A 27,552-nucleotide genomic window follows, 5' to 3' on the forward strand; every position below is an offset into this window, starting at 1 on the left:
AAAATGAACATATGCTGCACTGCTTGCACCAGTGCAGCCAGTTCAGGTAAAAAAAATGCCTCTATTGTGGGGTGGGACTGCACCCCTAATAGATTTATGTGATTGCTAGAAATGTTTTATATTTGCGATTTGTTTTACCCTGCTTTTATTTGTTGAGTTCCTAACTGTTCATAATTATCTTACGTCTGCAAGACGTGGGCAGCACATTTCATGAACTTGTGCATTTCTAAAGCGGTAATTATTTTATGTTAATGGACAACCAGCGTTCCAATGAACTGTGCACTTTTAAAATGATCGCGCGATAAAGTGTGCCGTGTGGTGCTTTTCTTAGAACTACGTACGGTTGCGAATGTTGATGCTTTTCGCTGACCTGAGTGAAGTTTTTAAAACGTATCGTGTGTGTTGCGTGGATTAGTGCACTGCAAGGGCCCGGGCCAGGTAGCAAGCATTTTCTCGGGCCCGGGCCAGGCTCGGGCTTCAACAAAAAATATTTTGGGACGTGCTTGCCCGAGCGCATGCATGCAGTGTCTTCGTGATGGTTGATGCTAAAATGTTTCCGCATTGATCATTTAGCTTAAATTAAAAACAAAAAAAATCAAAGTGCGAGGTCACTGCGGCGCCGTTGAAAATATCTTTCGCTGATACTATACTCAAAAAATATTTTCTATGTTAGGATATATGTATATATATATATATATATATATATATATATATATATATATATATATATATATATATATATATAGTTTTTGAAATGAGGGGCTCGTTAGGAAATACAGAAAGAAATGCCGGCTAACCATTCTAACCATTCCCCTATGCCAAAGAAGGCATAGGGGAATGGTTGACTATTTTTTACCCTTAGTGACGTTACATTATTTTTTTAATTATTACGTGAGAAAGAAAGAAAGAAAAACACGCGCCCAGAGTGGGGACCGAACCCACGCCTTTCGATTAGATCTCGAATGCCTTACCAATTCGGCCGAATCGGCGTGGGAAAGGCACACTTGCACACATGCACACACACGCAGGCACGCACGTACGCGCACGCTCGCACGTGCGAACACCCACGCACACACACGCGCACGCACATACACACACGCGCGCGCACACACACACGCAGACATTGGCGGATCCAGAGGGGGGGTCCGGATGCCCTGACCACCCCCTTAATTTTTGAATTTATACTTCCAAGAAGGTGTCTAATTATGAAGATGTCTAGGAAAAGTCTAGAAGTGATTTTTTTTTCTGTTTCTTGTTTTGGCTTCATGAAATTGCGGTGAATAAAAAAGGTTGCTATCCTCGTCCTCCTTATCATCATCATCACTGATAGGAGCTGACCCCCACCTCAGAAAAAACCTGGATCCGCCCCTGCACGCAGACACACACACACGCGCGCGAACACACATACACGCACGCATGCACGTACAGACGCACACAACGCGCGCGCACACGCACGCACGCACGCGCACTTGTCTGGGGCGGAACTTCAGCAGGCACGTACGTTCACCCGGTTCGAATGAATTTATTGTTTCCCACACAGTACACCGCGCTAGGCAAGTTTTGTCCACAGCTAGGTACCCTCCAGCATATAATTGTGGAATGCGCTCACAACCCAGCCCTACCACCCCTCTCCACCTGTTCCTTTCCTGAGCTGTGGGAGTCACTGTTGACCAGCTGTCAACCGGAGGACCAGACTCTCCTGGTGACACGGGCCAAGACGGCGAGGGCAACGCATGGATTCCCGGACTAGGGGCTCCACTCTCACATTTGAGCTCATTAAAATGTTCTCTCTCTCTCTCTCACACATTCAGCAGCAGCCCGATATAAGTTCAGACCACGCTGCATGCATCATTGCAAAAAGCGACAAGAGGTTAATCTTCTATGTCTACGGGTACGTTGCCAAGAAAACTGTACCCAAGACAGAGCGTGAGGAATGCTGTGCACTGTTACTCACAGGAAAATACACCGTTTTGAGGCTAGGTGCAGCTGAATACACAAGGCTTGCTTTACCCCCATGGTCGCCTTTACAGATTCATCGAGCAGTTGGAGACTATTTTCACGAGCTGCTTCAGCACTCACGAGCTGCACCACGATAGTGTCATAGATGTGCTGGCTATCATCAAACAAAAACAGCAGAGTGCTGTTGGGTGTGATCAGCACTCCAAGTCACTTACAGCCCAGGTGACAGCCTTTTATGTAACCACCCGTTTGCACTTTTTTGTGAAGTCGATCAACCGCTCAAGAGCTAAAAAGAGGGCGGGTGCACGCTGCTTGGAGTTACTAAGCCGCTGCACATGATCTTGCTTTGTAAAACTGCAGGAGGAGCATTGAAAAGCTGGAAATAGACCCGCCGCGTTGGCTCAGTGGCTAATGCACTGTGCTGCTCATCCCTAGAACGCGGGTTCGATTCCCTGCCGCGGCGGCCGCTTTTCTGGTGAAGGCGAAAAGCGAAAACTACTGTGTGAACGAGATTTCGGTGCACGTTAAAGATTCCCCAGGTGGTCAAAATTAATCCGGAGCCCTCCACTACGGCGCGCCTCATCGCCTGCGTTGCGTCAGCGCGTTAAACCCCACAATGAATCAATCAATCAACCAATCAATCAATCAAAAGCTCGCACTTAATTTGGTCTTCTTCGGCAAGGGCAAAACTGGGCATGTTGTTTAAACCAGAAAACGTGCATTTGCACTACATATAAAGATTGCAATACCCTGATGGATATGATTCTTGCAGTAATGCTTAAAAACCATTCGAACCGCTACTACGTTATTATTTATTAATCATTAATGAATAAGCATTTATTAATCCTAGCAACGCCGCTAAAAGAAACAAGCGTCAAATAATCGCGCTTTTGCGTGTGCCGCACTTCCAGCGTGAAATCACGGCTAATAGTAACCTTATAACGCGGAATCTCTTGCCATGGCGCGCAACATGAGGTAATTTTAATGTTAAGGGGGCGGTCTATAGCCTTAGCTATACCGAATAAACGTTTATTGAAATAAAATCAGGGGTGGTGCCTTTAGCATAGCGCTGCGCGTTTTCCCGCATCGACAGCTCTGTTGACCACCGTAAGATATACACACGCGAACTCGCTGCTTGAACCATATCTTACGTCAAAACCTTACGCGTAAGGCAAAATTCAGTCTGCCCTCAAATATCGTAATCGATAAACTAGCTTACCATCGTTTTCTCCCTTGTAAAGCCAAAAAAACGCGACCGCACTTCAGCGTCCCTGCCGGCGCAGCGCCTTTTCTACCCACGGCAATATGGCCGCCCACCGGTTCGCCCGGCTTCACCTCCCCGCGTTACCCGCTATGGGCGGCCTCCACTCCAGAAGTTTCATACAACCTCCTTGCTCTACCCTAACCAAAAACTACAAAAAAAAAGCAAAAAAAAAAACAAGACAAAAACAACACAAAATGGAGGAGGGAGAGAGAAAAATCCGCACGCACAGTTCAGGATGCGTTCGACAGCTGTGTCCGAAGAATTACTAGCCCGCTTCCCAGTCCTCCGCCGTGCAGCACACCTGTATACCTCCACTGCTACCGGTCTAGGGTGTGATGAAGCGCTCTGGGCACCCCCTGGATGCCGTGAGATGTCCCGTGAGTACTGCCCGCTTATCACTTTCAGAGAAATCACGCAGCACTATCGGCTAGAAAGACAGACACTCCCTCCACCTCATCCTAGCCTCTCTAAGGAGCAGCAGACAGTCTTTCGCCTCATTCAATCTGGATCCTTCCCCCACCCAACAAGGCTACACCTCATGTTCCCGGAGCAATACTCGGCCGAATGCAAATTTTGTAAAAAAACCAGGATCACTCCGCCACATAATTGGGGAGTGCGACTTCAGCTCAGAAAATCCACCCCTCCTCCATCCCCCCACCCCCTCTTTTAGAGAGCAATGGGAGATTTTGATGGCCAGCTCCTCACTGGCGACCCAGCTAGCGCTGGTCGACCGGGCGCAGGCGGACATGACATCATATGGGCTCCAGTGAATAAGGAACCACTCCCAATTTAGACGCTCAATAAATGTATTCTCTCTCTCTCTCTACCGGTCTAGGGTCGCCTAGCGTCACTAAATAAGCTACGCTTAAGAGTACCGCGGTACCGCCACTTCGCGCACCCGGAGGCGTCCGGGGGCCATTTTGTTTCTGGCTTGCAGTGTTGCCATCTCTCCGAACGAAACCGCCGCTGGTTGTGACGGGCAGAGTGCGACCGGCCGCTCTAGCGCCCGCGCAGGCGAGAGAGAGAGAGAGGAGAGGCGCCCAAAAACAAAATGGCTGCGTCCATATGTAAACAAACATTACGGGGTGCCGACCGACCAATGGAAAGCCCGGCGGCACATAACAATGAGAGAAAAGAGTGCCGATACTCTAAAAGCCTTTATTTAGTGACGCTAGGGTCGCCCTCTTCCATTGTTCAAGACGGCGCTTCGTCAGCGCCACAGCGCGCATATGCAGCGGCATGTTGCCTTCACTCTCCCTGTTCGGTCCCAGCTGCACACTGTTCTGTGACATGCTCAACTGTTTCGTCAGCTTGCGCACACGCACGACACATCACGTTTTCCACAGAATTGTCTATCTGCTTCTGCCGCGTCAACGTGCGCAGTGCCCCTGCCCGAGCCTCGAAGAGGAGCGTGCTTCCAAGTCTGTTGTCGTACAGTTGTACTGCGCTGATCGTGGTTTTGTGTGCTCTGTACAGGGTTAGTGATGACTTTCCGGCGCACGCACGGCGCCACTCCTCCTCTTCCTGCTCGCATATCCTCCGCCGCACTTCACGTATCCACACTGTTGCCGAGGCCGCCTCCACAGTCTCTCGGAAGAGGCCGTACTTTTTCTCCAGACTATATAGTCTGCGCGTCCACTTTGTGCGCAGGCACGTCGCCGCCAGGTACAAACACACGGCGTGCCCAGCGTTCGCGCTTCATCCACATCAGGCGGCCCTTGAACGCCAGCTTGCTTGGGCTTCCCTCGCTTCAAAGGAGGACCAGCCCAGATCGCCTTGCACAGCCTCATTGGCCATCGTGGCATGGCACCCAACGGATGTGCTTCCCACCTCGCGTTGCCGTCGCTGAAGCCATTGTCTGGTCTGCGACGGAAGGCAGATCACGGCGTTGGCGAATGTGAGAGCTGGCACATGTACCAGCTTCCACAGCTCGCGTACCATCGCAAAGCGGTTGCAGCCCCACAGCGCCCGATGTCTGAGGATGCCTTGAGCCCGCAGTGCAGACTGCCGGAGCTTTTCCTCCTGGTCACCGCACAAATCCCCGTCTGCCGCCAGCCACACACCCAGGTATTTGTACGACGCTCGAGTGGTGAGGTGTTCTCCGCCCAGTATCAGTGTACTGTCTACGTTCTCTCCCCCCCTCCCCCCCAGCAAGGTAGACGACTGCTGTCTTCTTGAGGTTGGACCGCAGTCCCAGTTTTGTGATCTCGGCATAGCAAATGTCTAGCAGTGCCTGCAGCTCTGGCGCACTTTCCGCCATGACAACCAGGTCATCGGCGAAAGCCAGCCCTTGCAGTTTGCATTTGTCGTCCATCCCCCTGGTGCTGAATCTCAAGCCAAAGCCGAGGCCTGATTTGAGCAGCTCCCGCTCTATGCCAGCGGCATAGAGAATGTACAGTAGTGGTGAAAGTGGACACCCCTGGCGGAGTCCCTTGGCCACTTGAATCTGTGCCGACTGAGTGCCACCAAACTTCACCACAACAGAGTTGCCCTCGTACAGGCGCTGTACGTGCCCAGAAGGGTCCCCGGGAGACGCCAATTTCTGGAAGAGAAGAGCATGGGGTGCAGAGTCATATGCCCTCTCTACGTCCAAGAAGCAGCACACCAGCGAGCGGCTTTCCTTCCTGGCGATTTCTGCACACTGCGTGAGCACGAACAGGTTGTCGTCCAGTCTGCGACCCCGTCGAAAGCCATTCTGCAGTTCCATCAGGAGGTTGTGACCCTCGGCCCAGCCGCTGAGCCAGGCCTTGAGGATGCTCGTGAACAGCCGGTACACCCCACTTGTGACGGTCAGTGGTCGGTGGTCCCCCAGATGTGCAGAATTGCCACCCTGCTTAAGTACAAGGGTGATCCTACCCAGTCGTCAGGGAGTGGCGCTCCCTCTATGATGGCCGTGAACAGGTACGCCAACTGTTCCCTTGCACTGGGACCAAGACCCTTTAGTAGGCGGCGCGGGCTGACAGACCACCTAGCCCCGTGGCTGTTCGAGCCCGCAGATGTGCTAAGGCCCGGTCCACCGACAACCCTGAGAAGGCATAATGTGGGCTCTCCTCCCTGGACCTGGCTGAGGTAGAATCAGGTGGTATGTCCTCTCCCTGCCCACCACACAGGTCAGCAGAAGGATCGGGTTCCTGAAATACACGAGTGAAGTGCTCGGTGAGGTGCTCCTTCAGGTTGAGGATAGGGTGTCCAGAAGCCACATCCCGAAGCTGACACGGAGGGGGAGCTGGCCTGTCCAACGACGTGACATACCTCCAGAACCTCTGGGCGGTGGACTTGCCATCCGAGTGTAGTGACCGGAAGAGGCTCATGTCGTGCTCGGCCAACTTCGCCTGAACCATGCACCTTGCGTTTCAGCTTGATGTATTAAACCCACAGAGCTGGGGACGCCTCGGCGCACCCCGTCTTGATGGCAAGCCGGTGAGCACGGTTTGCTCTACGGCGCTCTTTCCATGCCGTCTCTACCTCCTCATCCCACCATAGGTTCTTCCTGGCCTCGTCCGACCTTCTTCTATCCTGTACCATGTGGCGCTCAATGACCTCCCTTAAAGGGACCCAGAAAAGCTGTGTGAAGATGGCAATCAAATGCATTCAGGTGGTAGAACCTATAACGGGGGATTTTTGAGCCAAGTGTGAGCCCCATACGTTGTACGGATAATTTGTAAACAATTTTTGTAGATCGCCTTTCTCAGCCGATGAGCGCGACGCCGCAGCGAGCCGACCGCGGCTGACGCAACGGCGAGGCGCCCCCCTGATTCGGCCGATCGTCGGCCGCCGGCAACGTCACTGCAATCGGCTTCCGGCTGCTCTTCCTCCTTCCTGCGCGATCCCGAGGCAAAGGCGGGTCCGCAGCGATTGACGCGTGCCTAGACGCAGGAATGTAGCTAGCGGAGAACGGAAGTCGAGCGTCGCGATGTCACATGGCTATTCCCAGTGTTTCCAGCTGCTTTGAAAGAAACAGAGAGGGAGAGGAATCGATCGGCAAGGGGGGAGAGGCTCACTTAATTGCTTCTCGCGCAGCTAATACTAAATGTAGATCAATAATTCCAACGGCATGCATTGCATCGCTATATTGGTACTACGCGACAATACAGGCCTTTTGTAACTTTTACAAAAGGCTTTTCTGGGTCCCTTTAAGGCTTGTACAAAGTCTTCGTAAGATGTAGCTGCATGCCTGCGTGGGCTAGCCTCGAAGTCTTCACAGACCGTCCCACTGCAGCGCTGGACAGGTACTTGCCTTTGCCCTTCTTCCGCTGTGGGTTTCTTTTCCGGAACCCTGCAGCCCCAAACTGCAGGCACCGGCGGTTATGGTCGCTCCCCACACTCCTTAATTTAAGCCCTCCTTATCTACCGTGCACATCCTACAGGCACTGTCAAGACCGTGTGAGATCAGTGCATAGTCGATGGTGGTGGCGCTTCCTCGTGCACACCATGTGAATTGGCCCACACACCGCTGGTCGAGGTTAAGAATGCTGAGCTGCATGTCCTCAGCCAACCCTAACACCAGCATCCCATTAAAGTCAGTGTGGCCGTCCAGTTCACTGAGGTGCCCGTTGAAGTCACCCAGGATGATGAGTTACCTGTCCGTTGCCCACTGCCGGGCATCCCTGCGACCGCACTCCAGCGACTGCACGCTTTCTTCACGGTGCTTGGTGTTCACCGCCAGGTAAACCACACACACTGCCACTGGGATGCCCCTCAAGTCCCCAAACACCCACAGGTGATCACTGCATACGCCTTCTTGGCGTCGCCACTGTAGGTCCCGCCGCCACAGGACACCTATCCCACCACCCTTGCGCCCCTGACTGGCTCTGTTGCATCCCGCCCAACACCAGTCGGAGTGAGCAGGTGGCTCCTCCAGCTCACGGAGGTGCGTCTCCGCCACCGCAAACAGGGAGATGTAATCTTCTCGCAGTGTGCGATAAAGCTCAGTCCATTTGAGCTCGCGTCGACCCCCGCTAATGTTAAAGGAGTACTGACACCAAATTTCGATACCTAAAAAATGATATAATTGGCTTCAGTAGTTTGTACAGATGCCTCACAGAAATTTTTGTAGCGATCCGAGGCCGGAATCACATCTAAAATTGATTTTGAATGTCCAGGCCGCGAGCTTCCACAAATCGGCAGCACTAGCGCAATCGCTTTCGGCGTGACGAAACATTGGCCTGCGTCTCTGGCCGGTTCAGGGTGACGTCATATAGTCGTTTTGAGAACCGGAAACGATATTCTGCGCTGCTGTTGTCGGTGGTATTCGTTTGGGCAGGAGACGTGGGCGTAGCTGTGTGAGCAACGCTTGTAAACGTTGCGTGTTCGACGTCTTTGCTCTTCAGTTCGTTGCCGGCGCATGGTGTTCGGCACTGGTGCCGAAAACTGCGCGATGTCGACGGGCACCGCGGCGACGCGGCGGTGCGCGTCGCCGAGCTCGCCCAAGTTGTGCTATGGCAAGCTCGCGGTATGCGAAGTACTGCTCGTGGAAACCTGTCCGAGCAAATCGGCGACGACGCCAAGATGCATTATTTTCCACGCGACGACATGCAGCGCTAAACGTGGACTGAGTTCGTGCGCGCCTGCGGCCGCAAGAACTGTCGCCCAAGCCAGCGGGCTCGGGGTTGCACGGGTCACCTTGGGTGTTGGGAACTTAGTATCGTGGCGACTATTTGATCGCTGGTATCTGTACAACTGCGAATGACCATCCCTTACACAACTTTTCACCACACTATCATCCTATTTTTCGCACATGAAGCTTTATTTTGGCAATAATTTCCGTTCCAGCGACCAAGACATCTGCCGCGGCCTGTTTTGATTCTAGCGCGCAGGTGGCGCCATCTTTCGGCCGCTCGCCGCACCGTGGTGCCAGCAGTGCTGGGTCGGAGCGCCGAACCTCCGCTGCCGGCCAGCGTAGGCCTACCATCGCGGCAAATATCTGAACGCCACTTTTAAATTCAGCGCTGATAACAACTCCTAGCACAATTTTCAACACACTTACATCTACTTGCTCGCATGTGGAGCTTCTTTTTCGTGATCAGATTGATTAGAAGTGTGGCGACAAGCTGTTGCCCTGTTGCTATCACGGTCTGCGCCGGTTCGAGCCGCAGTGATATTAAAAAACGGACGACGGCGAAGACATCGCCGGCCTAATCGCCTGGCCAAATAAAGTTGTTGTGTCTGTCGGGTGGCAGTGACTCATCCGAGTCTGACGATTCAGACGACATGTCGACTGCGCGGGCGAGTCGCGGACCATGTGAAATCGTAGCAGACGATGCGGCAAACGCATGGAGGAAAGAAAAACGTCCCTGACGTCACGGGTGAGACCGTGACGTAAGGCTGGCCCGCTTGCAGGCTGGCCTTCGAACGGCCATTTTCCCGCGCGGCGACCAAATTTGAAATTGGTTGCAATAAACGTGCTATAATTAATTCTGTGTTGGCGGCTGACGGCTTTCGGTTCGATTTTCGTAATTACTGGGCCAATAGGTATTCTTTACAGCATAAAAACTGAAAGCGAGAAATTTCGTGTCAGTACTCCTTTAAAGGTGTTGTGCCACCAAATTTGTTGCTTGTGCATTCTCTGTTGCAAACGTTTTATAATTCGTTAGAAAGCATGATACATGCTCTCACACGCACATATTCTGAGTGAAAAATTTATTATCGCACGATTCATGTGAACAGGATTCGGTTTCGGTTTCTGGGCGCCGATTCAAGCAGTGACGTCACAGTGTTGCGAGGAGGCTCTGCCACGGCGGCGCTGCGGTACGTTGCGACTTTACTGCGGCGTCTGCTCCCCCACATACGTGCTTCACCACGGAAGTAAACACGCCGACTCGTCACGTCAAGCCGCGACAGCTCCGACGCGGATTCTTTGTCTGCATCCTCGGATGCAGACAAATGAAAACCATGGATTTGCAAACCATAAAAATGCTAAAAAAAACGCTTAAAAAAAAAAAAAAAGCTGCCCCCGCCGCGAATCGAACCGGCAACGTTGACCGGACGGGCGGAACGCGCGAGACCACTGAGCCAGCGAACAAACGATTCCACACTGCGATATAGCCGGTGTACTAGATGGAGGCCCATCCTTGGAGTCGTACGTCGGTGTTTACTAGCTAGTTTACAGAATTCCTGGCTTGTAAACTCACATTTTTTAAATAGCGCTTGCGCAGCAAGGTTCCGCGAAGCCCCCGCGACAGCTTATCGCCATCAACTCTGCTCTTCTGCGAAAGCGCTCGCAAAAATAAGTGTGCCCGGCTGCGACTGCGATTTTGCGCTGAAGGGATAGTGCTTGCCGTACTTTCATTTTACGTTTTACGTTAAAAACCTTTGCCGATACTGATCTCTTATTACCCAAATTACCCTACGTAACTGTTCTTCTGCACGAAACTGACCTTATATTTTCTACAGGCGAGCCGATCGCACACGCATTCCGGGGTAGCGGCGTCGCCGAAGGGCACGGCCGAAGCGTCGAACGCCAAAATACGGATCGCATTAGCGCTAGTGTTGAGTTGTATGGGCTTCATGGAACTTACTGAGTTTATTACCCTCCAGAAACTAACAAAATAGAGCCGCGTTCATTGCGGCACGAATGTTGTCGGGGCGCAGTTTTCGCTTCTCGGTCGATTGACGACGCGTCGTGCGACCAGTCAGGCGACCGGTTTTGTTGGCGTCTTCGGTCGGCGAGTCAGTCACACTACGGCGACTTTCCATCGGCCGACGTGTTTGTGTCGCCGTCGGCGTGGTGTGACCACGCGGTCTGGCAATTCGGCAGTTGGCCGATGTTTTAAAGGTGTTGTGCCACCAAATTTTAAGTCTGTAAAAAGCCTGCTGTAGGCTTCCTCTGCATGCAACGACCCTCAACACGAAGTGCTGGGTACAGCAAGCGCTTAATATATATTTTAATTCGCTTCTAAAAATTACCTAAATGCTCTTCTGGAAATCGGGACCCATCGCTAGCGCCACTAACCATGACGTCAGTGAATTGCCAGCGCCGCAAAGTTTGTGACGTCATACAACGCTAGCGACTCGGGCGACGTGAACGTGAACTCCAGTTACCACAGTTTGTTTGGTCGCTTGGTCGTATCGACACACTATACCGATACACGGCGACGACGACGCGACGCCGGCGAGTCGTTAAAACATCGGCCGACTGCCGAATTGCCAGACCGCGTTGTCACACCACGCCGACGGCGACACAAACACGTCGGCCGATGGAAAGTCGCCATAGTGTGACTGACTCGCCGACCGAAGACGCCAACAAAACCGGTCGCCTGACTGGTCGCACGACGCGTCGTCAATCGACCGAGAAGCGAGAACTGCGCCCCGACAACATTCGTGCCGCAATGAACGCGGCTCTATTTTGTTAGTTTCTGGAGGGTAATAAGCTCAGTAAGTTCCATGAAGCCCATACAACTCAACACTAGCGCTAATGCGATCCGTATTTTGGCGTTCGACGCTTCGGCCGTGCTCTTCGGCGACGCCGCTACCCCGGAATGTGTGTGCGATCGGCTCGCCTGTAGAAAATATAAGGTCAGTTTCGTGCAGAAGAACAGTTACGTAGGGTAATTTGGGTAATAAGGGATCAGTATCGGCAAAGGTTTTTAACGTAAAACGTAAAACCAAAGTACGGCAAGCACTATCCCTTCAGTGCAAAATCGCAGTCGCAGCCGGGCACACTTATTTTTGCGAGCGCTTTCGCAGAAGAGCAGAGTTGATGGCGATAAGCTGTCGCGGGGGCTTCGCGGAACCTTGCTGCGCAAGCGCTATTTAAAAAATGTGAGTTTACAAGCCAGGAATTCTGTAAACTAGCTAGTAAACACCGACGTACGACTCCAAGGATGGGCCTCCATCTAGTACACCGGCCATATCGCGAAGCGGAATCGTTTGTTCGCTGGCTCAGTGGTCTCGCGCGTTCCGCCCATCCGGTCAACGTTGCCGGTTCGATTCGCGGCGGGGGCAGCTTTTTTTTTTAGCGTTTTTTTTAGCATTTTTATGGTTTGCAAATCCATGGTTTTCATTTGTCTGCATCCGAGGATGCAGACAAAGAATCCAGGTCGGAGCTGTCGCGGCTTGACGTGACGAGTTGGCGTGTTTACTTCCGTGGTGAAGCACGTATGTGGAGGAGCAGACGCCGCAGTAAAGTCGCAACGTACCGCAGCGCCGCATGGTAGACACGCGTGGCAGAGCGTCCGCGCAACCATAGCCTCCTATATAACCTACTAAAGGAGGCTATGGCGCAACGCTGTGACGTCACTGCTTGAATCGGCGCCCAGAAACCGAAACCGAATCCTGTTCACATGAATCGTGCGATAATAAATTTTTCACTCAGAATATGTGCGTGTGAGAGCATGTATCATGCTTTCTAACGAATTATAAAACGTTTGCAACAAAGAATGCACAAGCAAGAAATTTGGTGGCACAACACCTTTAACGACTCGTCGGCGTCGCGTCGTCGTCGCCGTCGTATCGGTATAGTGTGTCGATACGACCAAGCGACCAAACAAACTGTGGTAACTGGAGTTCACGTTGACGTCGCTCGAGTCGCTAGCGTTGTATGACGTCACAAACTTTGCTGTGCTGGCAATCCACTGACGTCATGGTTAGTGGCGCTAGCGATGGGTCCCGATTTCCAGAAGAGCATTTAGGTAATTTTTAGAAGCGAATTAAAATATATATTAAGCGCTTGCTGTACCCAGCACTTCGTGTTGAGGGTCGCTGCATGCAGAGGAAGCCTACAGCAGGCTTTTTACAGACTTAAAATTTGGTGGCACAACACCTTTAAGGAACCCCACCCTGATACCATCCTGCCCACGTTGGTGGCCGCGCGGCCGGCGTACACCTATGCCCGCTGGCACCATGCCCGACCTAGGTGCTGCCGGACGAAGTCTCCCACCATGTGGAACAGGCGCCAGTCTGCAGGCATCTGCTGTGTAGACATGAAGCCCTGTGGGAATGGTGGCTGGTGGATCTCCATTGATGGTAGTGCAGCTCGGAAGGTTGGTTCTGGTGGGTGGTATTGCCCTGAGGCCAAGGCTACCGGTGGAGGGGGGTGAGGCCTCCCGTTCCAGAACCCCTGCTGGGTAGTACTCCCTGCCGTTGGTACCGTGGGATGCTGTGGCCCATAACCCCTGCCTCTTGCTGTGCTTCCTTCCACTCTGCAGTACTGCGTGGCTTCTCGCTTATCACTGCAGCATTTGTCCTCCCGGGACCTGTTGCTGTCGTTAGTGGCGTTGCACCCTCCTTGGGGACATCTCTCCGGGACTGCTTGAAAATCCGTGTCGATGTCCTGCGCAGTTTCGGTGTCTTTTTCCGCCTGTCCCCGCCTTGGCTTTTCACCTTCGGTACCCCTAAAAAAGGGCTCACAACCTGGGCTACCAAGCCTGCCACCATGCGTGCTGTCTCAGCGAGAAAATAGAAGCCGTCAAGCGCTATTCGGCCCTCCCCTCCCGTGCAAGCTGGCAAGTCCAGAAAAGTCGCCTTATGGGAGGCACACAGTCGCCTCAGGAGAGAATCGAGCTGTACCGCTCGCACATGCGGTTCCCTTCCACACGTGGAGACCTCAGGCACCGAGCAGATGATAAACTGCGGTGAGTGCGGCACTAGACTCTCTCAGATGCCCTCCACTATATCATCCGGCTGTGCACCATCCAGCACATCCGTCAGTCCGGTGTGGAGAACCACTAGCCGTGCCCTCCTGCCGGTGTCCTCCTGGTAGCGGCTGAACAAACCCTTGATGTCCTCTGCCCGGACCCTTCGGACATGGCACCACTGAATACATTTCCTCCTGTCTGCCCCCAGGTGTCGCTGGAGAGCGCGGGTGAGTCGGGAAGCATTCGTGTCTCCCACAATGAGGACCTCCCGTGCCGTGTCTTCACAGTTTATGGACTTCGCATGCCCTTTGTCTAGCCTCCCGCTGTGCGCTTTCGTGGCAGCACGTGACAACGCAGTGTGCTGTGTTGTCGCCAACCCACCCAGAAGGCACCTCTCTACCGCACGCGTTGGGACTCGAGACCTGCGACAGCGGCACCAGATCCACGTTGGTGACGACGTCGAAGGAGAGACTGCGCCAGTGGTGCTGGCAGACCCGGCAACCAGGGTCCAGAGACAATGGTGCTGCACACGGTGACACTGACCCATAGGGAACCCCGTGATTCGTGCAGACAGTGCCTGCCCTATGCCATGCCTATCCTTCCCTCTGATAATCTCCTTCCTGTAGATATAGTTTGAAGCAACGGCTAGGGTGCCAAAGTTGTGCCCACCCGATAGAAAGGGGATATATAGCTCAGAGTTGCGCGTCCATCCGCCATCTTGAGTTCCAGGTCGTGCGGGAAAGCCACCCGTCCCACACGTAGGAGTTGCCGCCGGGCCACCGCGCGAGCGAAAGTAGCGAGGAGCGGCCGGTCGAAAACTGGCGCAGGATATTCGGCCGCCGCTGCCGCCGCTTCCACATCCGCGGATGCACAGTTAGCAGAACTGACTGAATACGGGGTCTTGTGCGCAGCACTGAAAGCGGGCTTTCTGTCGAACTGGGACCCGCGGCATGTGGCAATCAGACGCGCAACTCTACTCCCTCCGAGCTCGGTTGTTGCTGCTGCCGCGGCCGATTTCTTCTGCGCTGCGCGCTTTCCACCCCGAGGTCAGGGCGAGGAATTACGCGCGCTCCTAGCAAGTGCTCGCGAGCTAACAGCAGCGCAGCGTGACCGCGTCTTGTCGTTGTTAGGTGACTTCGGCGAGATATTCACTGAGCAAGCAGGTTGCACAAGGTTGGTGCAGCACTGCATAGACACCGGCGATGCTCAACCATGGAAATGCAATCCCCGGCCCCGCCGCCAAGAGGCAGGCAACTGATGAGGCGCTAGAGGAGCTGCTAAAAGCAGGCATTATCCGCTGCTCGACGAGCCCTTGGGGATTCTCAGTGGTGCTTGTTCGAAAGAAAGACGGTAGTTGGCGTCTATGCGTCGACTATCGGCGGCTGAATGCGGTCACGAAAAAGGATGCGTACCCCTTCCCGAGCGTTGACGAAATCGTCGCGAATCTCGGTGGCGCAAAATACTTCTCCATTTTGGACGACAACAAGGGGTACCTTCAGGTCGAGATGCGTCCCGGCGATTAATGCAAGACAGCGTTCACTTGCCATCGGGGGCTGTACGAGTTCGTACGTATGCCCTTCGGTTTGTGCGGAAGTCCGAGCACATTACAACGCTTGATCGACCGGGTGCTCGGCGAGGCAAAGTGGCAGCATGCCCTCGCCTATTTGGACGACATTGTCGTCTACTCCCGCACCTTCGAGGAGCACCTCTGCCACCTGAGAGACGACCTGGGAAGACTCAGGGCGGCTGGCATAACCATCAATCCTGCCAAGGCAAAGTGAGCCGGCTCGGCTATCGGATCGAACGCGGACAGGTGTCCCCCGATCCCGAGGAGCTTCGGGCGATCTTGGAGTTTCCCACGCCGAAGTATGTCGCCGGAGTTCGGCGCTTCCTAGGGATGATCGGCTACTACCGCCAGTTTATCGCCGCTTACGTGCGCCTGCAAGCACCCTTGACAAAGTTGTTGAGGAAATCCGCCCCTTGGGAGTGGGGAGAGGAGCAGGAGAGCAGCCTACGCCAACTGGCGAAAGCTGTCGCAGACACGGCATCGCTGAAAATGCCGGACCTGAACAGGCCATTCGTGATCCAAACGGACGCGAGTGACCTCGGCGTAGGGGCAGTGCTCCTCCAGGTGGATGGAGAACAACTGCGACCCGTGGCTTTTGCGAGCCGTGCGCTGATACCGGCAGAGCGAAACTACTCGGTCACCGAGAAGGAGTGTCTGGCCATAATCTACGCACTTCGAAAGTTCGAGATGTACGTAGAGGGGGGCAAATTCACGATCGAGACTGATCACATGGCCCTCACGTGGCTTTCCCACCTTCGTGAGTCCAGCGGGAGGCTCGCGTGATGGGCCCTGACATTGCAACGCTTCGAATTCGAAGTTCGCTACCGCAAAGGCGCCACGAATGTGGTTGCGGACATGCTGTCACGGGCGCCGGTGGACGACACCCAACCAGCCGGAGAGGCCGAGGAGGACGCTGAAGGGCAGCGACCCTTCTCGGCGCGGGGAGAGCGCGGAACGCGGGAAGACCCAAGTTTCGAAAGCTCAGCGCACGTGCACCTCGTCGGGGGAGGAGTTCCGCTCGAGGTTGCGTTCAGTCGGGAAGAGCTAGTTGAGGCTCAGCAGGAGGACTTGTTTTGTCGGGAGGTGATCGCCAGTCTTAGTGAAGAGACGGACCCTCAGGCAAATCGAACACCGGAGAATGACGGGCGCCGGGAAGCTGCTGGTATTGCGGCTGGCGCGAGCTCTAATTCAGCTGGTATTGCTGCGAGTGAGCTGGAGAGTTACCTGCTTGACGCCGACGGCGCTCTGCTGAAATACGTGCCCGGCAAAAATGACTGAAGTGAGTTTAAAGCCGTTATCCCGCGCAAGCTCAGGTGTGCTGCATTGCAGCACTACCACGACGCAGACGGCCACGGTAGCGCGTCAAAGACATGGTGGAAGCTTTGTCGTTATGCTACCTGGCCCGGCATGAAGGCACACGTATGTAGGTACGTACGCACATGCCACGTCTGCCAAGAGCGCAAACTGCGAGGCGGTAAGGCGCCGGGCTTGCTTCAGCCTATCTTCGGGCTGTCAGCAGAGGCGTTTCGCCACAAGTTCCGTGAAGCCGAGAAAGCCAGGGGCGAGTCGTACTCTGAGTTCGCCTACAAGCTGAGGGAAAACATGGAAGAGTGGCTCAAAGAGGCAAAGGCTTTCGGAGAGCACGACAAGGTAGTTGAGTGCTTCGGTTTTGAGCAGTTTTACCGCCGTCTACCTGAAAACCTGAGACTCTGGGTGCAAGATAGGCCAGGGGTAAATACTGTGGATAAGGCAGCTCAACTAGCCGACGAGTTCATCGCACGTCGAGGTGCGCAGGGGCCGAAAGACGGCCAAAAAGAGTTCAGGCCGAGGCCTGATAAGTTAGGGCCGAAAGGCAGAGCTCCCTACGAAAAGAGCGGAGCAAAAGTGACTGAATCCGCGAATAATGAAACGGGCTCGGAAAACGAAAAGAGCGCAAACGCAGAGGCACAGCGCCGAAAAAAGGCCTTCGAAGCGCGCAAGCAGTCCGCGTGCTACAATTGTGGCGAGACAGGGCATTTCGCAGTTAGTTGCAAAAAGGGCAAGCTTGTCTTTCACATAGTACACCAGGATGAGGAGAGCAGACAACTTTTAGAGCCCTACGTACGCGAGCTTGCAGTTAACGGCAAACCGTGCCGAGTGCTTCGCGATTCCGCAGCAACAATGGACGTGGTCCACCCGTCCTACGTCGAACCGCACCAATTCACGGGCGATTGCGCGTGGATAAAGCAGGCCGTAGAAGCGCAAAGCGTGTGTCTTCCGATCGCCAGGATAACCATCGATGGTCCCTTCGGAAAGCTCGAAACCGAGGCCGCTGTCTCTCCCAGCCTTCCGGCACAGTATCCGTATCTTTTCTCGAACAGGTCCGATCAGCTGCTGCGCGAAAGGGGACTCGTTTTCGGGGAAGGGATAGTGTTCGCGCTGACGCGCTCGAAGGCTCGCGAACTCGGAGCGAAGGCGGCGGTTGAAAGCAGGAACGATTCGCGAAGAGAGGAGGTGGGGAAGCTTGCTGCGACTAGCGCCGACGTTGCTTCCGAACGCGGCCAGTCGGCCTCCTTGCAGGTTCAGATCGCGGGTGTCGAGCAGCAGCAGCAGCCCGCCGAAACAGATGATTCTCTGGCAGAGCTTTTTGTAGCACCTACGTCGGAAAGTTTAGAGCGGTTGCTGCACGTCGGTAGTACGGCACTGAGCGCGGAGCAAAGAAAAGATCACACGCTGGAAAAATTACTGGATAATGTAACTGAAGGGGTTGCGAAAAAGAACGTAAGGTTCCAGGCGAGGGAGGAGATACTTTACCGCAAGTATCGAGACCGGAGAGGGGTGGAGTATGACCAATTAGTTGTCCCGCAGGTCTATCGTCAGGATTTGTTGCGTCTCGCACACGGCAACTCGTGGTTAGGGCACCTAGGCATACGAAAAACAAAAGACCGCCTATTGCAGGAGTACTACTGGCCAGGATGCTTTCGCGACGTCGAAAACTTTGTGCGCACTTGTGATGTGTGCCAGAGAGTGGGCAAGCCAGGAGACAAAACCAAAGCGCCCATGAAACTTGTGCCGGTTATCGCGGAGCCTTTTCGCCGTCTCGTGATCGACACGGTTGGCCCACTGCCCGTGACGACCTCTGGCTACCGTCACATCTTGACAGTGCTCTGTCCTGCTACTAAGTTCCCTGAGGCCGTGCCCTTGAAGGAGTTGAGCTCAGTGGAAATTGTGAACGCCCTACTGTCAGTGTTCGCCAGGGTTGGCTTCCTGGCGGAAATACAGTCAGACCAGGGTACAGTTTTTACGAGCGCACTAACGACGACGTTTCTCGAGAAGTGCGGAGTAAATAGTTCCGTGTACCATCCTCAGTCGAACTCTGTCGAGAAGCTTCACTCAGTAATGAAGCGCGTTCTCAGAGCCATGTGCTACGAACGAAAGACTGACTGGGAGCTGTGTTTGCCGGCCGCTATGTTTGCTTTGAGAACGGCTCCTCACGAGACGACCGGGTTCACGCCAGCGGAACTTGTTTACGGGCGCTTGTTACGTTCCCCCCTCCGCATCCTCCGGGAATCGTGGGAAGGTAGGGGCGAAGACCCGATGGTTGTAGAATACGTACTCTCGCTGATGGACCGCTTGCATAGGGCACAGCAGCTAGCGGGCACCGCAATGAGCACAGCCCAGAAAAAGTCAAAACCCTACTACGACAAGGGAGCCAGGGCACGTCAGTTTGAGGTGGGAGACCAGGTAATGATTTTGCGGCCGTCTCAACGCCACAAACTAGAAGTTCAGTGGGAGGGCCCGGCAAAGATCCTTCAAAAATTGTCTGAAACTAACTACGTTGTGAGCGTTACTGGAAAGAGCAAGCTCCAACAAGTATACCACAGCAACCTACTAAAGCCCTACAGGCAGAGGGAAGCGGTGGTGCAGATGCTAGTTAACATACCCGAGGAGATTCCCCCCGAGATTCCGGAATTGGGTCCGCTTATCCATGACGGCACGAGTAGACTCGTTAACGACCTAGTAACGAAGGCGGAGCTGGAGCCTGACCAAAAACGTGAGTTGGAGGCACTGTTGGAAGAGTTCTCGGACCGGTTTTTGGATAAGCCCGGCAGAACTTCCCTCTTAACGCATGACATCGAGCTTACGTCTTCCCAGCCCGTGCGTTCAAAGGCGTATCGAGTGTCGCCGTGACAGCGCGAAATTCTGGAAACTGAAATCCCGAAAATGTTGGCTCTGGATGTGATAGAGGCTTGCGAGAGCGACTATACTTCACCCCTGATACTGGTTGAAGTTCCTGGCAAGGATCCGCGACCATGTGTAGACTATAGGAAGTTAAACCTTATCACCAGAGACCAAACCTACCCGATACCGAACATAGAGGAACGTATCGAGAAAGTAAGCAGCGCTTGCTTCATTTCCACTTTTGACTTAGTGCGGGGATACTGGCAGGTTCCGCTGACGAAGGAAGCTAGCCGTTACGCGGCGTTTATTTCACCCATGGGGACCTTCAGACCAAAGGTTTTGAGTTTTGGGCTGAAAAACGCGCCATACTGTTTTTCAAGTCTCATGGACAAAGTGTTACGGGGGTTCGACGACTTTTCGTTGCCCTATTTAGACGACGTGGCTATCTATTCCGCCTCGTGGCCGGAGCATCTGGAACACCTGCGCTCCGTGCTTTTACGTTTGCGTGAAGCTGGCTTAACGATCAAGGCACCTAAATGTCAAATGGCCCGCGCGGAAGTCACTTACCTTGGTCACGTTATAGGTAGGGGTCATCGCCGACCTTCTGAAGTTAAGGTAGCGGCAATCCGAGACTTCCCGCAGCCCCGAACCAAGACAGACATTAGGTCGTTCTTGGGAATCGCAGGTTACTATCAGAGGTACATTCCGAGGTACTCTGAGCTGGCTAGCCCTCTAACCGACGCGCTTCGTAAAAACGAACCGCTAACAGTCGCATGGGACGAAACAAAAGAGAAGGCGTTCGCCGACCTGAAAAATACTCTTAACTAGCCACCCATGAATGAACTCGCCAGATTACACAAAGCCCTTCGTGGTCCAGTGTGATGCTAGTGACCGTGGGATGGGCGTAGTTTTGTGTCAGAAAGCTGACGACAATGAGGAGCACCCAGTATTGTACGCAAGTCGTAAGCTGACGATTCGTGAAGAAGCGTACAGCGCCTCCGAAAAGGAGTGTGCGTGTCTCGTCTGGGCGTTGCTAAAACTTGCCTGCTACCTCCCCGGCTCGAAGTTTATAGTAGAGACCGACCACTGCCCTCTCACGTGGCTGCACACGATGTCCTCAAAGAACGGTCGCCTCCTACGCTGGAGTCTGGCTCTGCAGCAGTATACGTTCGAAGTGCGGTACAAAAAGGGGAAGCTTAATGGCAATGCTGATGGCTTAAGTCGGAGTCCTTAAGCAAGAAATGGCCTGTAGACGCCTGACTTTCTCAATTTCATTATTTTTCCTGACGCAGGTTTCGCCCTTTACGATTACATTTCTTTTTGTGTATGGGACATTTCCAATCACGCGAAATGTCAACTTTCAGGTTTGTTCACGTGTCTAAAGTACTGCTGGGCAAAAATATAACTAGAGTAGTTAGTTATTCGCGTACTTTTCGCAACTAAAAGCCTGGTAGATCTTCAGTGTTGATTTTTCTTCGCACTTGCCGGCGATGCGGTTGTGTCTTCCTGTGTTGTTCTGTTGCTTGCCTGACCAAGCCAGAGACGTTCTTGGGGAGCCACTACTCGTCCAGTGACCCGCCCGGTGAAGCTCCAGCACAGTGTCGTACAGCCCAGGCCTGGAGTCGAGCGTCTGCCGAACACTTCACTTCGACAGTATCCCTCCGGACAACGGTTGTAGACCCTTGTCCATCGGGATCTCGGACCCCCGGCGGAGAAGCTGTTACGAATCGGCCAGCGCCGCAGTACTTCCCCGCATCACTCCTCGGCTGTGCGGCGAAGCCACTCGTGCGCCTTCGAAAACAGGCGCAATCATGTCGGTGACAAGTAGCGACAAGCCGCGTCAGACGCTTCGCTCTCTGCGCCTTCGGCGGCTGCCTGCGTGGCTCGTCTCCACGCTCTTCAAGGACACAGAGGCCCCGTCGATCGCAACGGAGTCCTCCTCTCCCCTCTCTCGGACTCAACGTGCCCGAGGCTATGAACGGCTTACGAACTCTGGAAAGAGTGTTGTGCGTGTTCCAGCCTGTTGCGTTTGACCGTTATCGCTTTTGGGTATAAATAGAGCTGCCCAAGCGTTGTAAACCATTCCTGTTAGAGCAGCGAATCGATGTTGTCGCTCTGCTCGAGTCCTGTATTGTAACCTCGCCCGTCGGGGCATTGTTCTTTGGCTTCGGCTCACCTCTCGCTATGAAGTAAACAGTTACATTAGCGTACGGCTTCTGGACTTCTTCACGGCTGCAACAGCGGCTGGCCGCTCGCATCATACACGCTACCACTCGTATGTCGGAGGCCACGGAGATCGGATCGGGTGCCCCCGCCCGGTCGCAACACTCTGTACAGGCGTTTTACAATGTGGTCCGAATAGTCAGGGATCTCCGGTATTTTAGGGATTGTGAGATTGGCTCTTCTACTCCTCTCTAGGGTCATGTCAAGCATTTTTACGTGTCTGTTCTCTGGGATCACATGCCGACATATTTTATGGGTGGTCTGTAATTAGCCGCCTGGAGCCATTCATACTTTACCGGTGACAGGGCCGCGAAAAATTCGAATATTTTAAAATATATGTAATTAGACGCCATATATTTGGCAAAGTGTACTGCTGGGCGAGTTGGTAGTTCATTGTAAAAGATGCTACAGCGCGAAATAAAACACGGACACAGAAAGACGACGGGACGAGCGCTGACTTCCAACTAAATTTAATACGATGAACCTTGCGCCTTTTATACACATTCTTCATGTTAACATAACTACAAAAAACTCTATTCTCTATTATTATGCAACCATATCAGCACGCGTTCAACGCACTTGGCACAATCTATACAAACAACAATTCGCGTCGTGTGCAAAGTGCAGCACGTGTTCGAAAGGAAGTCTATCTCTTTTTTTGACAACGCAATAGACGCCCGGCTTACACATTTACTGCCGTGCCTTAACATTTCGTGCGCTTCAATAATTTCCCGAGTAGTTTGATTACTGCTTCTGCCTATCACCTCGCACATTTCAAACCGAGGTTTGCATCCACAAGATTTGCAATGCATGGCCAAGAACCCAACGTTTCCTTGTTTGACCGACGTACCCAAACCCACATTTCTGTCGTCTTTCTGTGTCCGCGTTTTATTTCGCGCTGTAGCATCTTTCCATATAGTTGGCTTTACTTCTTACTGAAACACATTTTGGTTTGTTTGTTGGTATAATCCAGACTTTCCTTGGTTTCTGAGAGCCTGGCGTTATTCTTCTGGTCCCGTTTTTAGCTAGGTGACACAATTTTGGGCGCCAGCCTCATTTTCGGTCATCGGAGAGGTGCTTTGGTGGTGGCGTAAGTTGCGAGCACGGCTAGCGTCCATGTCTGCCGAACATAAAACTACACACCATAGAGTTTCATACTACCTAATATATACACAACGCGGAGAAAGAACATCACTGCGCAGGCGCGGCGCTGAAAAAAAATCGGCGCTGCGCCTCGGCCGTAGCATCGTTGTCCTCCTTTCCACAATCTTCCGCTGCTCTGTAGTCACGGCAAGCGCTCGTATCTGGCTGCCTCAGCTGTAGTTTCCTGTTAGAACCGATGACGTGCTTCCGCGGACTCCTGATGGGCACTGCTGATAGCGGACGGCTGGCAGGCCACGGCAAACTTGAAAAATGAGCCTAATAACGCTATCGCGTTAATAAACAGCAACGCATTCACATGCGGAGCCCAGTTGAAAACATTAAGCATCACCCGGTGGTGTTTTTTCACGCCGAGTGCGCCTCGAACGCATGCAGGCCGCGTCTGGCCGGCCGGCTCGAGCAGTCCCTTCCGCGGCGGGGTGTGGCGGCTACGGGGCCTGCCCGCCCACGCCGGTGGCGCGGGGGCGCTGCAGCATCCCCACCCATGCATGCCGACCGCGTATCCCAGGTGGAGGTGAAAGCGAACGCCACTGGAGCGGAAGAGCCTCGCTGAGGTCGGCGGCGGTGGAGGCTGGGAGAAAGGCAGCTTTGAGCCTCCCGTCATATGAAGGGCTTAGGCACGCAGCCGTGCGTCTGTTCTTCTTACCGCACGCATACGGACCGTTTAACGAGGCAAGAGATGAAAAATTGACATGCTTCGCGTCATGTAACGTGCCTAAATGAAACAAGCAAACAAAGCACAAAACTAGAGCACATAAAGAAAGAATAACTCCTAGTTACGCGCCTTCTGCTTTATTCTAATAGAAAACGGCCCCGGTACTTGAAGACGCTCATTTTGTAACGTCGTGGGCCACAGCCCGTATAATGAAGTTACCGCCTTCACTTATGAGAGCACCTTCGGTAGGGAAATACTCAGCTTTTGTTCTGCAGTGTGCCGTCGAGCTGCTCGACTGACTTGTTTTGACAAAGCGCCGCTATAGCTATTTCTGCGACTGCGGATGCAAGTTTGGCTTGCGCCGTACGTGTGGCGTGGCGGAGGACTCGACCACTTTTAAAGCAAAGCTTTGTAGTTCTACCCCCCCCCCCCCCCAGGGTTCTTTCGCGACCGTTGGTGTCAACAGAAAACTCCCGCGAACAAATAAAAGAATTTACTCGCCCCGAGGAATCGAACCTGGGACTAATAGACTAACAAAGCTAGATCCCGTTGTCTTACCGATTTAGCTACGACCCCACGCGGAGATGGGGAAGACAAGCGGTGCACTCACCAAGCACATCTACAGGTTTAACCCCTGCATTCTCGCTGAATGCCACGCGATAGCGATTAAAGGCAGCTCACACCAACCCATGGCCTCTCACTTCTAGAACGCCAATGTGCTAAAGCCTGTGGCTTCCAGTGTTCACGTAAAAATTCTCAGCTCCTTGTTGTCCGCCCTCACGCCAAACGACACCTCAACGAACACATTCAAATACTCCTTGATGGCCAGGCCATCACTCCAAGCCCCAGCATCAAGATCCTGGGCCTACATCTTCAGGCCAACACCAAGAGTGACGTATCCTTGGAGCGCCACAAACACAGCATCAATAAAATCATACACATGATCAGGCGAATTGCAACCAAGAAGCGAGGCATCATGGAATCCGATACATTTCGATTAGTTCAAGCTTTTGTCCGCTTGAGAATCACTTACGTCAACCCGTCTGTCTTCTTCTTGGCAAGGAGGACATAAAGATGAATGAATGAATGAATTTATTGACAAGGAAAAGGAAAGGAAAGACCACCAGCAGGCGTAAATTGTCACACCTAGGGGTGGACACCGGAACGTCTGCTGGTGTGGGAGTTGGGGCAGGGATGAGATATTCATAGAGAGGAGAGACAGAGGATAGCAGTGACATATTTACAGAAGACAGGGGAGAGAGGGGCATATTTACAAGTTAACGCACACTCACACACGCACACACAACGTCTGGTCCACAAGAGGGAAAAAAAAGGTCTAGACACACAGTCACTGGGTCCACAGTCACAGGGAGTCTAGCGCCAGGCGGAGCCCAGAGGCGTCCAGGTATCCGCCCAGCGCCCCATGGACGCTGTCCCTCTCCCTGGTGTTGCCCGGTGGCCATAGGAGCTCGTCTAGCGGCCGAGCCCTTCCCCCCAGGGCTGCCAGCAGTTCCGGCCTCCCTGCCGCATACTCAGGGCACTCGAAGAGCAGGTGCGGCAGGGACTGAACAGGTGCGCGGCAGTGCTGGCAGGCAGGGCTGTCGGCCACCCCCGGGCGGTGCTTTCGTTCCGCCGTCCACACCACCCCCACGCGGAGGCGCAGGATGGCCGAACTCTGCTGTCGGGGCAGCCGGGCAGCCCTCACCGGTGGTGGGGCCTCTCCAGCGGCCAGCCGTGGGTCCGGGTGCTGTGCCCACACGTGCCGCTGTATAAGCAGGCGGGCGTTGTCCGCCACTGCCTGGGCATCCGTGGCCGAGGGGGTCAGCTCGTGGGCCTCGGCGGCTAGCTCGTCCGCCCGCTCGTTGCCCTCGCGCCCGATGTGGCCGGGCACCCACTGCAGCCGCAGCCGGGCACCCCTGTCTGCCAGCCGCTCCGCCTTCTCGCGCACGCCCCGACCAGAGGGGAGTGCGGGTCGCCCTCCCGGGTGCGCAGTAGAGCCACCCGAGAGTCGCACAGCAGGGCGCAGTGCTCGGGTGCGGGCTCCAGCTCCAGCAGCAGGTCCAGGCCCAGCTGGACCCCCACAAGCTCTGCCGTGGCCGAGGATGCGGCGTAGTGCAACCGGGCCTGCCGGGTGGCCTCTCCCAGCACGGCGGCCGCTGTAGCCGAGCCCTGCCGCTGCCGCACAGAGCCATCCGAATAGGCCAGGGTGTGGCCCTCCAGGTCTTTCCAGACGACGGCCCGGGCCAGCTGCAGCAGCCCGCATTGGGGCGTGCGCCGCTTGCTGCGCAGGCCCGGAATCTCCAGGTGCAACTCGGGCGCCAGGTCCAGAGGGTGGCTGGAGGGCCCCATGTCTATGGTGCCTACCACCTGCTCGTACCGGACCAGCATGCGCCCCATGCGTGAGTGCCGGTGGGTTCGCAGCCGCTGCAGCAGGGTCCCTCCCCCCTCGGCTCGGCGCAGCCGGTCGATGTGGCCCAGGGCCCACTGCTCGGCCGTCATCTCCAGCGTCCACACCCCTGCCTCAGCCAGCGTCCTGTCGCACTGCGAGTTTCGGGGCAGGCCCAGGCAGGCGCGGACGCCCTTCCGATGGTCGCCCTCCAGCTGCCGCCAGTTGGGTCTCCGCAGGGTGACCAGCGGCAGCGCGTACATCAGTAGCTCCACTGCCGAGGCGCTGTACAGCCGCAGGGCTGTCTGCTGGGAGCAGCCTTTGTCTCGGGCGACCATCTTCCGCACGGCCGAGGTGGCGAGCTGTGCCCTGGCACGGAGCTCATTGGCGGAAGTCCACCCTGTGGTCCAGGGTGAGCCCCAGGTAGCGCACCCTGGTCTTCCACTCGAGCTCCGTGCCATCTATTTGGAGTTTCCTCGTCCGTTCGCGGGCGGCTGCACTCGGGTGTACCAGCATGGCCTCTGTCTTTGCAGCTGACAGCTGCAGGCCAACCCCTTCGAGCTTGTACCGCACCGCATCCATGGCTGCCTGCAGCTGTTGCACGACCGCCTTGCCGTCTCCTTTCGGTCCCAGCACCCACAGGGCAATGTCGTCGGCGTACACCGACATGTGCACCTTGTGCACCCCTCCTCTGGGTAGGCAGCCTGGCAGGGCTGCCATCACCAGGTTGATGAGGAAGGGGCTGATAACGGAGCCCTGTGAGGTGCCGACATCCACTGGCCGAGGTGCAGACAAGACGTTTCCCACCTGCACCTGTGCCGTTCGGCCCGTCAGGAACGCCTCGACGAAGCCCCGCAGCTTCCCCGCAATGCCAGCCTCCTCCATGGCATAGGAGATGGCGGGGCGCTGCAGGTTCTCGAAAGCGCCCTTCACGTCGAGCAGCACCAGGGCAGCCACCTGCCTGGTGGCACGGGCGTGCTCCAGGGTCACCACCACGTCAGTGATGGAGTCGGTCGCGGCTCGGTGCTTCCGAAACCCCGTGAGCTGCTCCGGGATCACCTCCTCCTCCACCACGATGGCCTCCATCCTGCGCAGCGCCACCCGCTCCAGCAGCTTGCACCCGCAGGAGGTGAGAGCCACTGGGCGATATGCCGTGAACGCGTCAAGGCCCCTCCCCGGCTTGAGGATGGGCCTCAGGATGGCGAGCGGCTGCTCGCCATCCTGAGGCACTCGGGTGGCAGCTGCCCCGTCTCCCAGATGCGGTTGTAGGCCACCAGGAGCTTGCCGAACCCCACTTCATCCAGATTGCGCATCATCTGGTAGGTAAGGCCGTCTGCCCCTGGCGCCGACTTACGCTTGCAGCTGTGGAGGGCACTGCGGAGCTCAGTCTCTGTGATGGGGGCATTGTTGAGGGGGTGGTGCACCTCCCCCGTCCCAGCAACAGCAGCAGCGGGCCCTGATTCCACCTGGTGTGGTGGCAGGAAGTGTGCAGCGAAGAGTTCGGCCAACTCCGCAAAGCTGGCCTTCTTGTGGATGGCCATGGCAGCCAGGGGGTTGCGGTTTCTCTGGGGCTGCAGGATGGAGTTGAAGATGCCCCAGAGG

The 27,552-nt window shown here is 54.7% G+C and overlaps 1 protein-coding gene across 1 annotated transcript; it reads left to right on the plus strand.

The window, feature by feature from the left end:
- The first annotated feature begins 13,101 nt into the window (after nucleotides 1-13,101).
- On the plus strand, nucleotides 13,102-27,219 carry LOC144179163 (uncharacterized). The gene is made up of 7 exons (XM_077707403.1): nucleotides 13,102-13,203; nucleotides 14,006-14,024; nucleotides 14,140-14,294; nucleotides 16,901-18,635; nucleotides 23,285-23,408; nucleotides 25,854-25,963; nucleotides 27,077-27,219. Exons 1-7 carry the CDS (start codon nucleotides 13,102-13,104, stop codon nucleotides 27,217-27,219), a joined length of 2,388 nt encoding a protein of 795 aa, XP_077563529.1.
- Nucleotides 27,220-27,552: the final 333 nt, after the last annotated feature.

The sequence above is a fragment of the Haemaphysalis longicornis genome, unplaced genomic scaffold, assembly GCF_048455015.1.
Source record: "Haemaphysalis longicornis isolate Haplotype H1 unplaced genomic scaffold, Haemaphysalis longicornis Haplotype H1 scaffold_4, whole genome shotgun sequence".
Taxonomy (NCBI): Eukaryota; Metazoa; Arthropoda; class Arachnida; order Ixodida; family Ixodidae; genus Haemaphysalis; species Haemaphysalis longicornis.